The sequence below is a fragment of the Peromyscus maniculatus genome, chromosome 8 (assembly GCF_049852395.1).
Source record: "Peromyscus maniculatus bairdii isolate BWxNUB_F1_BW_parent chromosome 8, HU_Pman_BW_mat_3.1, whole genome shotgun sequence".
Classification (NCBI taxonomy): Eukaryota; Metazoa; Chordata; class Mammalia; order Rodentia; family Cricetidae; genus Peromyscus; species Peromyscus maniculatus.
In genome coordinates, this window is record NC_134859.1 from 97,490,197 (window position 1) to 97,506,098 (window position 15,902).

At 37.6% G+C, this 15,902-nt stretch overlaps 1 protein-coding gene across 3 annotated transcripts in view; it reads right to left on the bottom strand.

Annotated features, from left to right (window-relative positions):
• Positions 1-368: 368 nt before the first annotated feature.
• Abca6 (ATP binding cassette subfamily A member 6) overlaps positions 369-15,902 on the bottom strand; it is a 71,286-nt gene continuing 55,752 nt past the window's right edge. For all 3 annotated transcript variants that reach the window (XM_006970459.4, XM_076543651.1, XM_042283042.2), the window contains 13 exons: positions 15,587-15,664; positions 14,152-14,243; positions 13,144-13,270; positions 12,393-12,510; positions 11,054-11,145; positions 10,456-10,631; positions 9,914-9,989; positions 9,738-9,832; positions 8,012-8,131; positions 7,688-7,828; positions 6,227-6,306; positions 4,424-4,479; positions 369-4,297 (listed from right to left, as the gene is read on the bottom strand). In XM_006970459.4, the coding sequence (XP_006970521.1) occupies positions 4,196-4,297; positions 4,424-4,479; positions 6,227-6,306; positions 7,688-7,828; positions 8,012-8,131; positions 9,738-9,832; positions 9,914-9,989; positions 10,456-10,631; positions 11,054-11,145; positions 12,393-12,510; positions 13,144-13,270; positions 14,152-14,243; positions 15,587-15,664 (1,353 nt within the window). In that variant the 3' untranslated portion in view covers positions 369-4,195. The remainder of the gene's footprint in view (positions 4,298-4,423; positions 4,480-6,226; positions 6,307-7,687; positions 7,829-8,011; positions 8,132-9,737; positions 9,833-9,913; positions 9,990-10,455; positions 10,632-11,053; positions 11,146-12,392; positions 12,511-13,143; positions 13,271-14,151; positions 14,244-15,586; positions 15,665-15,902) is intronic.

The following is a 15,902-nucleotide window of genomic DNA, read 5'->3' on the forward strand; positions in this document are numbered from 1 at the left end:
GGAGCTACTGGCAGTTACAGTTGCTGGAGGAGAGTGTCTTAGTTTGGGTTTTTATTTCTATGAAAAAATATCACGACCAAATCAGCTTGGAAGGAAAGGTTTTATTTCATCTTACAATCCTCAAATCACATTCCATCACTGAGAGAAGTCAGGGCAGGAACTCAAGGCAGGATCCTGGATACAGGAACTAAAGCAGAGACCAGGGAAGAATACTGCTTACTAGCTTGTGCACTGTGATGTGCATGTACGTGCACACACAGCACGGAGTATGGGGATTAGGTGGGAAGCAGAAAGAGTCCAGTTAGATGGGAGGTAGACAAGAGAAGATAATGAGAGGAGGCATGATTCAAGTACAATATACACATGGATGAAATCATAAAAATTTAATCAATAAAATGGTCATTGGCTGACTGGAGTTAGTGAATTGACAGAAATATTGACTACTAAAACTGATAAACAATGAAAGACAAATACAAATATTTAGTACAGCTAAAATACAATTCATTGTATAAGAGTAGAGTGGGCATTTTTTCACACACACACACACACACACACAAATAAAAACAAAAACCTAAGGTATTGTCTTTTATGATTATCTCTGAAGGAACTACTAACAATTTTATTTCAAAGGAAGTAGCTTCATGCTCAAAATTAATAAATCCATTTGTAAGTAAAATAAAATTGATATACAGAATCATGATGATAATGACTAATTTTATGGGAATGTAGTAAACATAATGGTGAGTTAAAATATTTTAAAAATGTTATTTGGGGGAGAGAAGCATAATCATAGCTAAATTTCCTATAAACCTTACAGTTGAAGATGAGGCCAAAATACTAACTTTGGAATTGCACCATCCAATATTTTAGATAATAGCCCCAGGTAAGGATTTAAACACACATTTTCATTAGTTTAAAATCCATAATACATAAAATTTAATTCCTTTACCTCTGACAAGTAAGCACTTATAATATTTGGATCTTGAACAGATCAGCCTTCCAAGATAGTGGTGATCAACTGTGAGACACATAGCTAACCTAGTTCATTGCATATATATCCTGTAAATGGGTAGTAAAAAGATTAAAGCACAAAAGCAAATGAATGAAGAATATAATTAACACAAATTTAAATGCAAACATATAATGCTTCAACATTACTATAAATCTGAAAGCAGGTAAAAATTGCAGTGTTATATCAGTAAATATAAGTATGTAGTTAGGAAATATGTATACTGTATATAGTAACAACTCTACAAAAATGGATTAAAAAGTAAACAATTGAATTTTTATGAAAGAACTAGAGGAGCTCTTTTATTAAATTTTATCTAATTTCCATATTTTCTCCATTATATGAATATTCTTTTTAAATTTTTTTATTTTATGTATATGTGGTGCCTGAGTGTGTTTCTATTCATCACATGTGTTCAGGAGCCCATGTATGACTGAAGAGGACATCAGATCCTCTGAACTGGAGTTACAGACAGTTGTGAGCTGCCATGTGAGGGCTAGGAACTGAACCCAGGTTCTCTGCAAGAGCAGTAAGCACTCTTAACCACTGAGCCATCTCTCCAGCCCCTATAAAAAATTCTTTAGTGAACAGAAAAATGTTATATTTAAGCTATATAAAATATTATAAAATTAGAGTAGAAATACTGCCTGGCCTTTGAAATATTTTCTGATGTCAGGGTTACATAGCTATTTCAAGAGAAAATTAAAATAATATGTAAAGTTGACATATGAGAGGCCTGCATATAATGTACACATATGTACATATATAAGTAGAAAATGGACTTAAATTAGTATCAAATACAAAGAAGACTTTGATGAGATGAAGGAAATCCTAGTAACATGCTATTAGTATTTAAATTTTTTAAAAAGAACAATTATTACTGTGACTCCTTTTGTTTTCAAAAGTTGTATTTGAACTACTTTCAAGATGTGTGCTTATTTGTTTGTGAGTCCAGGGCCTTACATCTTCTACTACTGTTAAAATAATTCCTGGAAAGGATTTAAGAAAAATAATAGTTCATACCTTATATAAAAGAAAATTCATTTCCCTGATGACTAAGGATGTTGAACAATTTTTAAGTGTATTTCAGCTATTTGAGATTCTTCTGTTAAGAATTCTCTGTTTAGATCTGTATTCCATCTTTAAATTGGATTATTTGGTATTTTGATGTCTAGTTTCCTGAGCTCTTTAAATATTTTGTAGATCAGCCCTCTGTCAGATGTGGGGTTGGTGAAGATCTTTTCCCATTCTGTAGGCTGCTGTTTTGTCTTACTGACAGCGTCCTTTGCCTTATAGAAGGTTTTCAGTTTCAGGAGGTCCACCTTTTATTAATTGTTGATCTCAGTGTCTGTGCAAAATGACTCTGAATTACCATCTTATATCTGTCAGAATGGCTAAGCTCAAAAACACTTATGACAGCTTATGTTGGAGAGGATGTGAAGTAAGGTGAACATTCCTCCACTGCTGGTGAGAGTGAAAATCAGTATGGCCGTTTCTCAGAAAAAATGGGAATCAATATACCTCAAGACCCAGCTATACCAGTCTTGGACATATACCCAAAGGATGCTCAATCATACCACAAAGACACTTGCTCAACTATGTTCATAGCAACATTATTCATAATAGCCAGAACATGGAAACAACCTAGACGCCCCTCAATCAAAGAATGAATAAGGAAAATGTGGTATATTTACACAATGGAATATTATTCAGCTGTTAAAAAAAAAAAAAAAAAAAAAACAACAATGTCCTTGTGAAATTTGCATGCAAATGGCTGGAACTAGAAAAAAAAAAAAACATTCTGAGTGAGGTAACCCAGACCCAGAAAGACAAACATGGCATGTACTCACTCATAAGTGGATATTAGGAGTAAAGTACTGGAAAAACAACCTACAATCCACAGCCCCAGAGAGGCTAGATAACAAACAGGACCCAAAGAGGGATGCATGGATTTTCCTGGGAAGGGGAAATAGAAGAGAATTCCTGGGCAAACTGGGGGCAAGGATGAGGGAATGGGGGGATGGGAACTGGAGGGAGTGGGTCGGGCAGGTTGGGCACAGGAGGTGGGCTGGGGGCCAGACAGAGAGGAGAGTAAAGAAAGAGACACCTTGATGGTGGGGAGATGGCATTTCAGGGTAAGAGAGAAGCTTGGTGCCAGGGAAACTCCCAGGAATCCACAAGGATGACCCCAGCTAAGACTCATAGCAATAGTGGAGAGGGTGCCTGAACTGGCCTTCTCCTGTAACCAGATTGGTGACTACCCTAATGGTCATCAGAGATACTCTATCCAGTAACTGATGGAAGCAGATGCAGAGATTCACAGCCAAGCACTGGGCCAAGTTCCCAGAGTCCTCCTGAAGAAAGGGAGGAGGGATTGTATGAGCTAGGGGGGTCAAGGTCATGAAGGGGGAACCCACAGAGACAGCTAACCTGAGCTCCTGGGAGCTCATGGACTCTGAACCTGATAAGAGCCTACATGGGACCGACCCAGGCCCTCTGCCTGTGTGTGACAGTTGTGTAGCTTGGTCTGTTTGTAAGGCTCTTAGCAATGAGATCAGGACCTGTCCCTGGTACTTAGCTGGCTTTTGGGAACCTCTTCCCCAAGCTGGATTACCTAGCCTTGATGCAGGGGGAGGAGCTTGGTCCTACTTGATGTGCCCTGCTTTGTTCAAGCCTATGGGAGGCCTGCTCCTTTCTGAATGGAGAAGGAGGAGTGGATGTTGAGGGTGGTGGATGGCAGTGTGTGAGGGGGAACAGGAGGAGAGGAGGGAGGGGAAACTGGTTGGTATGTAAAATAACTGAAAAATGTTAAACAAAGTTAAATTTAAAAAAGAAAATTCATAAATTTTATATTTATAAACCATCATGAAGTTCCCATGCAGCTAATGGCTACTGAACATACTCCTCACCTATTTCAGCAAGTCAATGTTCTAATAATTGTTACAAATTAATATTTTTTAAAATTGAGTTTGTAGTTTTGTTTCTACAGTACTTTACTAGTATTTTGTATTTCCTTATGGCCTCTAAGTTTTAGGGCATGGATTATTACAAATTTTATTTTGTAGTTGACTAAGCAGATAAAATATGTATAGCACTGATATAAAACCATCTTTGAAATTATTAATCCTATTAATTACTATATAAGACATAAGTTTGTAGGATAACAGAACAATTAGGTCTGAGACTTTACAGTTCCTCTAAATGAGGGAGGAGCTTCCATCTCATGGTTGCAGCAGCTTCTTCATGAACACTTCCCAGCTCCTGTTCCTTCGAAAGTTCTAAAAATACCTAAACAGGAGACAAAGCAGGAAAATGATCACTGAGCTGTCCATTGTCCTCCAAACCAACAGAGAAGACACATGCTCCTTTCATGAAATTTATATCGATGACACAAAGTCAAACACGTTGACTCACTTTGTCCAGTGTGCACTGAGAGAGGCTGTATTCTTCCAGGTTAAAGCTATGCTTCACTAAAAAAAAATAGATAAGTCAGTAAAAGACATGAGCATAGAATTACAGTTTATTGTCAAGAAAATTTTCAAAGTCATATACACAAAAATGAATTATTAAAATGAAGAAAAGATAAATTGAATAAATAAATGCAGGACAGAGCAATGCCATGAAGTATATATGAAGTTCACATAGGAGGAGTCATGTAGGTTTCTACAGATTAAGTGCTGGTTTTGAAGGGTTTTAGTAAGTTTTTTCAAATAGAGGTTGCATTAACAAAAAGTTAATATGAATGCATATCAAATTCATCTTAGTACTGGGATTTTCTCATATTATATTTTGCTAATCTTTGCTATTTAGTGTGTATATCTTTGGGAAATATGTATTTTCTTTGAGGACCACACCATTGATGAAAATGTTCTTACATATGATGAAGATTTCACTCCATACTCTTTGAGAGGACTCAATCAGAATTCCCTTCAGTGGTCATCTACATTATCAGGTCTCTACTGGGGACATCAGGAGATCAACATGACAGTTGTCATCAGATTCAGATACTCACTTGTTCGAAGTTTACCACTTACATAGTGGGAATCTCCTGTGTGAGAGGCACTCTTAGATGCCAGTCACAGAACAGTAAGGGGAAGAGACAAAACCCTTGGCCTTTGTGCATTTCAGCAGGAGAAATGTGGGCATTATATTCATATGCATTTAAATGAATAATAAAATAAATGGTAAGTGAAATGATGGAGAAAAATCAAAACAAAGCAAAAACTTACCACATGCTCTTTTTATATAATACCACTGAGGAAGTTATAGTAATAATTTGATAATTTAGCAGAATCCTAAAAATGTGAAGAAGCAACAATCTAAATATTTAGGAAACATAATTTCAAAAAGAAGAATGAGCGAGTGCAGAGTCCCAGAGCAAGAGCATGTTTGACTGGCAACAGTTAGGAAGAGCCAAGAAGCCAGCTGTTAAGAATGGACACAAGCAGAGATTAATATGATCTCAAGCACAATGACACACTGTTCTGGGCACTTTAACTCCTTTACTCCTAATGACCTTGCAGAGAGGACACTGATAATGTCAATCACTATAGAGATAAGCTATATAAAAATGCAGGGATTGGGTAATTTTATCTAATGTCTCCCAGCTAGCAAGCAGAAGCACTGTGATGGGAACCCAGAAAGACTAGCTTCAGGGTTAGAGCATTTCAGCAAATTATACAATGATGCTCTGCTTCTGGGAATGATCTAGCTATCTGAGAGTAAGACAGACAAACAGATGGATAGGGTTAGTAGCAAGAGGAGTTCTGAGCAATCAAAGAATGACCTTAGCTGTCACTGAGTAACAGAAAGTTAAGTCCATCAGCACAGATAGAATGATGTTGGTAAGTGGTTCCTGTTGCTTTCACCTCATCAGTAATCTGAGCACATCAGTGAGGGAGGCGGTGGGATGTGGGGTAAGAAGAGTGAAGCAATCACTTAGGGTACTTGATATGAATGGAATATGAACACAGACAAGGCAGGCCATGGTCACGGTTTTTCCTGTGTTAATGCGGGTGTGAAGGGAAAAGAGCTGAGCTCCACTGTGTTTCCTCTGCAGCTCCAGTCCCCACTGCAGATGAACCTCCTTCCAGAGAGCTGGATTCATCACCATTAGATTTCTTAAAATCAACACCCAGCAGGGCCTATTTTTAAAATGTATTGCACATCCACCCTTCATTAAATTATTCTCCAAGTCCTTTAAAAGTTTGTCCTTACCTGCTTCTAGTTTATGAAAGGCCTGAGACAGAGGATAAACATCTGTTATGGGTAGCTTGTAGGTCAACAAGGAGAGATACCTGGGAATAGGAACACATTGTATTCAACCTGTATTTCAAAGTGGGAATGGTAAACATCAGAATAAATCTTTGTATCATCAACCATTTCTTTTTAAAAATAAAATTGGGCCAGGCGGTGGTGGTGCAGTCAGGCGGTGGTGGCGCACGCCTTTAATCCCAGCACTCAGGGACGCAGAGCCAGGTGGATCTCTTGAGTTCGAGGCCAGCCTGGTCTACAGAGTGAAATCCAGGACAGGCACCAAAACTACACAGAGAAAGCCTGTCTCAAAAAACCAAAAGTAAATAAATAAGTTAGTAAATAAATAAATAAATTAATTAATTAAAATAAAATTGGCACAAGGTAATATATAGGTTAAACGTGAAACCAAATTGTTTACCAATAAAAACTTGAAATAACTGAAGAGAACTGGCTGTTGTAGACATCTCTAGTAACAGCAGAGTATTACTATTTATATTCTTACATAGCCCATTTAACTCAAACTGTTTTCTTGTTAAAATAGAAATTCTAAACTACATCCTTAGACCAGTCCAAATTAGTCTGGAAAATAACTTCAAATGAGTTCAGTATTGTCACCCTAAAGCTAACTCCTGGTCAGAGATCTGAAGCTGGGGAGAAGGCAGGACAGTTGTGGAAAGATTTCAAAGCCCTGGAGCCTCTAAGGAACATCCTGGTTTAGGACATTTTCCTTTCTGGTGCTGCTTCCAATAGCAACCTTTGCCACTGTCTCAGTTCACTCTCAGACCTCCAGGGCTGGCTGTCTTCAGACCAGACTCCCCTCTTCCTTTCTTATCATTCATAATATTCATATATATATATATATATATATATATATATTCATATATATATATATATATATATATATATATATATATCTTTAACTAGTGATACTGAAAGTTTAAGCGTAAGAGCAGGTTTTGGAATATACCTTAGATAATCATTACATTTATAGTGTGAAGATGAGAATAACAGTTTTGTGTCTTGTTTCTCTGATGTATTTACCCCTCTAATTTTAAATTCAGTTGCTGCTTTATCATCTTGTCCTGCTCCTAATAACACACAGGTACACACACACACACACACACACACACACACACACGAAACAAGTGTACATATGCATATACTCCTTCATAGTCTCCATTTTGAATCAAGAAAATTCTATTAAAGAAAGACCCTTCATCTTTGTTTGCTATTTTCTGGAGGAAGAGACACAAGTTTCTGTGTAGTTTTCAAATCTCTTATCATCTGGAAGACAACACACCTCTTTTCGAGGTCCCTGACTATTACTGTGTTGCTCAATCAGCAGTGTTAGCACAGAGCTAACAGAAACCACAGAATGTGGAAAAGCGTACATAGTTCCCCACCATTAACAGCTCTCTTCACCTTTCCTGATGTGCGGCCTGTGGGAACAGTTTCAGAATCTCCCCATGGACTAATGGCACTTGAGAAGTTTCATTCACTTTTAGTTCTAGAATGTAATCCATGCCAAACTTCTTTTTCAGGTGCTGGATTGAACCAATGCATCTATAAGTAGGAAGAACATGATGAGGGAAAAAAACAAACATTGTCATTCAATTTCTGTATTCTTAAATGTCAGAGATAGCAGAAATGGTGTCAGTGAGGAAGGCAAAGTGAAGGAACCAGCTGCTAACAGTGAGTTGCTCTTTCTACAGGCAATCCTAAATCAGGCTCTGGAAAGACACCCACCTCAGCCTTCCAGACACCATGATGGCCACTCGGTCACACAGAGCCTCAGCCTCAGCCAGGTCATGGGTAGTCAAGAGGACACCCTTCTCATTGTCTTTAACAGCTGCCTGGATTGCCTGCCTGGAGTGAGCAAAAATTAATAGAATGTATTTAAAACCAAAAGTAAAGAACAATAGGAAAGATAAAGAAACAGAGGGAAAATGTGTAGATAGAATACAGTTTACAAATCATATTCATGTATTCAGAAACACCAGGGAAATAAATGCTGACTACTGTTTTTTAATACAGAGAATTTTTTTTTAATATTTTAGGTATGTCCATGGTATTACAATTAAACTTTAAAAAGAAGCTTCCTTGTCTTTTACAAATGCTAACCAAAATAATGATGAATAAAAAGATTTGCTGCTTCATACTTCCTTTAATAGAAGCTGCAAAAGGAAATGGGTTGAGAAATAGAAATAGATGAAAAGAAAGTTGACCTTCTAGTGACAATGACTAGAACTGAGTGATAGGTATAATGGAGTCATAAACAAGTCTTTCAACACTTGCATTAAATAGTGATAACAAAGGTTTATTTTAAATGGGAGAGAATACTGGATAATCATGAATATGAAATTAAATCAGGGGTTTTTATTAATCAAAAGGGTGATTCACATGCAAGAAATGGGAAAATACTAAACTGATATAAGTTGGATAAGTAAATTTGGCAGATGTGGAAACAAAGAAATTAGGTCAGTAAGATGAGGGTCTTTAGGAAAACAGTCTAAGCAGTAAAATAAATTGTTACAGAATTCTCAATAATTAAAATACAAAATTAAAAGTATTATTAAGCCCCAAACTGCAGAACATGGAGCATTTTGGATCATCTACTTATTAAACATTTGCTTTCCTAATAACATGAACTATCTCTGTAGATAGAGTTTGTGTCTTGAGTGTCACCTAAAGGTCCATGTGCAAAGGTATTGGTCCCCAGATGGTTCCGTTAGGGGGTGATAGAATCTTTGAGTTGAGGTCTAGGTGGATGCTTTCAGGACATCAGAGCCTCTGTAGGGGATTCTGGTGCCTCAGTGCCTTTCTCATGCTCTTGCTCCTTGACTTATAAAATGACCAGAGCTATCATGTGTTCCTGCCATGGCATGCTACCTGACCACAGCCCCAGAGCAACAAAGTCAACCAAATATGGACTTAAAGCCCAAAAACTTCAAGCCCAAACAAATCTTTCCTCTTGGTAAGTTGATCGCCTGAAATATTTGCTACAATAGCAGCTGATATGATGTTAGTACATACCAGTTTTGTATCACTATGATAAAATATCTGGTATAATCAACTCAAATGGAGAAGTTTATTTTGCATTTAAATTTCAGATATTCTAAGCCATGGTTGATTAGATCCATTGCATTGAACCTGTGGGAAGGCAGAACACCATGGTAGTGAATGCCACAGGGGAAATACGACTGTTTTCTTCAGGACCAGAGGCCCAATGTCTTCTTCAAGGTCATCTTAGCTTCCCCTACACTAGGCTCCACCTCCTAAGGGTGCTAGCTAGCACCTCTCAGTAGCACTATTGTCTGAGGAACAAACCTTCAACATATCAGCCTTTAAAGGACATTTATTGCCCAAGCTATAGCCCCTAACTAATACAATTTCCACTGAATCAGGAACCAGTGGATTTGTTGCAGTTTTTCATGTTTACCACTGTAGGTCTGGGACCTATAAGAATGCTCACCACATTTGCTGCTTCCCAGACACATCTAAGCCTGTAGAGGGTTCATCCAGAATCAGGACAGATGAATTTCCCAGGATGCTCAGCACAAAGCACAGCTGCAATGCAGGAAAAAAAATGTCCCCTGTTTGTTTCCATAACACATAAGCCCTCAAAAGAACAATCGACACCGCACGTACCTTTCTAGTGTCTCCTGCAGATAGTTTCTGCACTAGGACATTCAGCTGGTCATGTAGTTTAAAAGCATTCACTAATCTGATAGAAAATAAGATGGAAATATCACACTAAAAGAGAACTTAAAGAAAAAGAAATCACCCATAATTATAAAAGTATTGGGGAGAAGCATAGCACTACTGTTCTCCAAATTCGAATCATGATAAAAAGTTGTTTCATTTTTTGCCTCCTGAAATAGTTTTTTCATTATAATTCTGAATGAGAAACTAAACTGATGTTTATTCCATTTTCTCACTAGAAACCTGAAAACAGTGATTATTCATGAGAATAGACTTAGTCATTCTTTGTCAACTAATTTATTCAATGATTTTTAGTTCCCACACGGAGTATGTGGAGAGTCAGGTGTTGTCTCTCATTTCTGTTTGACCACCAATGCTCTGAAAAGGTAGAAATGCCTTTCCACTCCTGTTATTCATTAGTAAATTCACTGTGAGTAGTACCTCCCCACCTCTTGACAAAAAGGGAGGACACAGCCCTTCTGCTGTACCTTGAAATGGCGATGACAGCATCCTCCTTCCTCAGCCCCTTAACAGCGGCATACAGCTCCAGGTGCTCTTTCACTGTCAGGATGGGCCACAGCACGTTCTCCTGAGGACAGTATCCAAACTTGATGGTGCCATCACCATGGAAACCCACAGCTGAGCTAAATCCTTTCAGTTCCACCTAGAAGAGGAAGCAGCTTCACTGATGGTATGTGAGGCCTTTCCCCCACACAATCTAGAAACTGCCTTTGCAGCTGGTAAACACCTGAACTATGAAAAGAACAAGAACATGTCACCGAAGGTGATCCATTTGTATCACAGAAAACAATGAAATCTGCTAATATATGAGCATTATTTCACATGTGAGTAGGGTGGCAAAGATGTACAAATTCAGGCAGTACCTAAGAGCCTGTGGTGTATAACAGGTACTTGGCTCCTGGTAACATTCCAATTCCTATTATAAACTTTTAAATACCATACAAAAACAATAAAAGGAAAAATATGTATATCCAAAATATCAATAAAAGTCTTACAAATATATAACCTATATTTATTATGACTATTTTTTTTTGAAATGGAAACAATTTCTTAATTTTTTATTACCTCTCCAGCTGCTGGCTTTGTGATCCCAGCTATCATTCTAATAGAGGAACTTTTACCAGCACCATTGGGTCCTAACAATCCCAAAATTTCACCTGAAAGAAAGAATAAGATTATCAATTTGGGAAATGAAATACAGGTTTATAGTTTTTCAGTGAAATCTTGAGAGGTCTTTAGAATTCTTAAATAGAGTAATTCTAACTTAAAATATACACAATATATGTCAAGAAAACATATTAGTTAATTCTCATCATTTAAATTTTATTAAAAGCATATTAATTTTACATTGACACATCAGCCCCCCCCCCCCAAGATTTTCTATTTCCATTATTTCCCATAGTGCATGTGTACCTGTGTGTCCATGCAAAAGATTTCTAGACCTTAGAAGGCTGGAACACTATTCTTACACCAAAAATAAATCACATTTACCCAAACTACCATGATATTTCATCTGAACTTATGTAAATCGCCCCTTCTAAAATTCAAACACAAATATCAGTATGCAATTCTATACAGAATGGGAACGGTGTGCTAACAAGCTTCTAATGACGTTCTACTAGCCTGGTGCAAACTGTGTCATTCTTGCTGCTTTAAGGGACTGTGCCTAGTCAAACCCTGCTTGACTTCATGCCTCCCTCCCACACACAGATGCATCTGCTGGCCTCTTTGCTTTAAACTCAACCAATCCAAATGTGCCACTGTATCTAAATCTTTGCCATTGCTGTGTCGATCTTCTTGTCACATAGATATTGACTTAAATGTCATTGTTCGAGTAAAGCCTTCCCTTGTTCTAATCAAACACAGTTCCATGTCACTCATTATTTCACAAGGTTCAGTGCTCCGCATAGAATTTATGTAATATTTGATATTTTATTGACAAGTTATTTTTATGGACTCCTTAGAATGCAAAATCCACAAGGGCAGAAAGTTTCCTGATTTTCCCTAGAATAATCCCTTACAACTAAAAAAAAATATCTACATTGAACAAATGAAGGCGTTAAAGGCTATAGCAAGTGAAATTATGCCTTATGTTCATTCCTAAAAATAAATGGTTAATGGCTTTCTGTGTGCACACCTGTCGTCCAATCTACTCAAAAGGCTGAGGCAGGAGGATCACAAGTTCAAGACCTGCCTGAACTAGAGAATAGGTTCAAAAGTTTATCCTTGACAACTTAGTGAGATTCTGCCTCAATACAAGAAGTAAGAGGAAGCTAAGAATTCCACACAGTGGTAGAATACTTGCCTGACACACATGAGGCTCTGGGTTCTATTCTCCAATACCACAAAAGTCAATTAGTCAAAAAACTTTAAACAATAAATTTTAGAAGTGGTTGTTCCAAACCTTTATTAACACAAAAAGAGATGTTTCTTGCTGCTACTTTCTTTGTCCTCTTTGAAAAGCAATTTTTCTTCTGTCCTGCATACTCTTTGTGCAGACCATTGGCGATTATGACTGGTCTCTAGAAGAGATAGAAATGAGGTTATCCTCTAAATTCCAGAGGTGTTATGTTCTTTTATTCTCATGACATTTACCACAAATCAAATCATGCTCTGAGTTGAGAGTAATCATTAACATTGCTACCAATATAAGACACATTCATTAATTTACAATGTCTCTGGCTTCCAAACACACTAGGGAAGTACCTGGACACCATGGAAGACAACTCACCATTTTGGCGGAAGGGAATTGACTGCATTGGAGAATATAGCACCTGCCTAGCATTCATGAAGCATAGTTAACTCTCCTGGTCTCTATTAAGCATTTTACCTCAAATATTACATTCTTCAACTTATAGGGTCTTGCTTTGTTCTAAAATTGTAATTCTAGTTGGGTTTCTCTCTGTAGACCAGGCTGGCCTTGAATGCACAGAGCTCTTCCTGCCTCTGCCTCCCAAGTTCTGGGATTAAAGGCATGTACCACCACTGCCCAGCAAAATCATTGTGTTTTAATTTCATTTAATTTCCAGAACCTTCTAGGGTAACTGCATATTTAGGGATGTAGTAAACGTCATACTTTCAAAGTTAAAATCAATATATCAAGCTTTTCTCTGAACAATTCTTGTATGCTTTCAGTAGCATCTACGCTTTCAAACCTCATTTGAGTTTGAAGTGCTCAAGGCAGCCGATGTCCTTATTCTTTCTGCTTGAACATCTTCGTCTTCATCTTCACCTCTACGTTCCTCTGGATTTAGTTGACCATTTAGACTTTGTGGAGATATCCTGTGGAAAACAGTTGAGTTGCACATTGTTTTCTAGTTGCTAAAACTTAGTTTCCTGGTGATTTTACCCATTTTCTTTTTTCTAATAGACTGGTGGCGATTGTCACTATTCGTGTGACTTCAGAACCCCTCCCTCGGTGTTGTTGCTATCCTTCCAGCACCTTTGACCTTTGAAGCCAGGACTTACCAGCAATATCATCAAGTATTGCCCCTCCCCTCCTAAAATTCAAGTCACTTTTACTGCCAATGGTCACTACAGACCCACCCTAGTCACATCAGATATTTGTTTCAACACCTTTTGCCACTCACACTTTCCACAGCCCACATGTAAAATTCCATCAATTCAGTTGTAAATTATTATCTCTTCTTACTATCTCTTCTATGCGAGGCTGAATATCACCTTTTATGGGAGAATGATAGCATACTTGGAAAATCTTTACATATTTGAGAAATTGAAATATCTCTCTACTGGTTAGTGGCAGGTTTTATTTCTTGACAGTAAGCCAGATATCCATGGGCTATAATGCCAATCATTATATCGCTTGCATTGGTTTTTTTTTTTTGTTTTTGTTTTTGTTTTTTTTTTTTTTGGTTTTTTTTGGTTTTTTTTTTTTTTTTTTTTTTTGGTTTTTCGAGACAGGGTTTCTCTGTGTAGCTTTGCGCCTTTCCTGGAACTCACTTGGTAGCCCAGGCTGGCCTCGAACTCACAGAGATTCGCCTGCCTCTGCCTCCCGAGTGCTGGGATTAAAGGCGTGCGCCACCACCGCCCGGCCATATCGCTTGCATTGTAAACAGCAATCCCTATCAACAATTGGAAGTGCAGCCACCACAAAAGGAATATTAAACTATGATCTTATATACATGATTAAATGTTATCCTAACCTGAAAATGGGATCTTTCTGTATTACATTCTTCCCACATTTAAGTTCCAGGCATCTCAGAATAAAAATGAACAGCAAAGCATGAAAGTATGGCTAGAAGCAAACAAAAAGTTTTGTTGAGACATAAGTTAACCAAGTTACTTAATTGTTACTTCTCATAATGCAACTGGTTCTCTCTGCTGTGTTATGCCCATCCAGACCCATGTCATTGCTCTTTCTCAGCTTGCAATGCATTTCCACATGGTTTCCATGTATTCCTCTTGTCCTACACATATACTTTCATCACAGAAATTGTAGTTATACTTTCCACAGCTATGTTTGATCATCGTGCTTTGATTCAAAACATCCAATGATTCCTTAACCACTGAAATTTGCATCAAAATCCTTGGGGTTGTCTAGAACCCCATGTGGACCCTATTCTGCTTATCTCACACTTTACCACATTACTTGTATGCTCTTCTATCTGATTAAGCTCCCTCTTTCTCCTAGAGGATCCTGACAAAAGACAGGGTCACTCTTGCTAGTGCCAATTAGAATGTCATTTGAGTCCTTCCTGACTATCTGTGGGGTGGTTGGAATGAGAATGGCTGTCTAGGCTCATATTTTTAAATGACTGGTCCCCAGTTAATGGAACTGTTTGGGAAGGATTGGGGGTTTGGCCATATTGGCAGAGGTATGTCACTGAGGGTGGACTTGAGATTTCAAGAGCCCACAAGCCCACATCATTTCCAGTTAGCTTTTTTTCTCTTCCTTGTGCTTGTGGATCTGATGTTGCTCTCAGCTACTGCTCCAGTGCAATGCCTGCCCACATGCTACCATGCTCCTTGCCATGATGGTCATAGATTCACCTTCTGAAACTGTAAGCCTCTACTAAATGCATTCTTCTATAATTTGCATTGGTCATGGTATCTCTTTACAGCAGCAGACAGTAACTTAAACACTTTTCCAACTAACACAGTATTTACTATTTACTTAGCTTATCTGTATACTTCTTCTAGAATATAAGCCCCATGAGGGCAGGGACTAGGTGTCTACTGTTTTGCCAAGAGCATCAAGGGAAGATAGTTTGGAAAGGCAATAGCTTTCCTCAACCTTAAGTCTAAAATAATAATTTTCCCATTCACTTATATTCAATTTTTGGCTTATATTCATAATTAAGAAAATTTACATTGCATCTCATTTTTTCACACTTTTACATTTGGAGGTAGAATGGTGAAAAGACTAAACAAACCAAAATGGATACTATATTGAATTGTTAACTTATCATATATATGCACACAAAACTTACTCTAAGAGTAAATCCATGTCTGAAAGTCATTGCTTTATCTAAAACAATGTTTACAACACTTTCAGAGATAGCACGCTTCAGACAAGACCATAGAGTTATAGTAAAGAACTTCTATTGTAAGGGATATGTAGTGAGAAAAAATTCTTACTATTAGGCACAACAGATAATCAGCCCCAGATAAACCATATTTGATTTCTCCAAATTCTGCATAGTGCTGGTGGGCTCTCTGAAAAGAAAAAAAAAAGGCTAAATACATTTTCTTCACAATTTACATTTAAATAATATGTACTTTGCATATTGACTATTTTGTTCATTAAACTCAGGTATGTTTATCAAATATTTTCTATTTATCAAATTATACAGCTTAAGAAGAAATCATCTTTCTGACCATCCACAGATATATGTACCTGAAAAGTAGAAAACACATCACCAATGGGCTGTGAAAAGAACCCCACGGCTGTTCT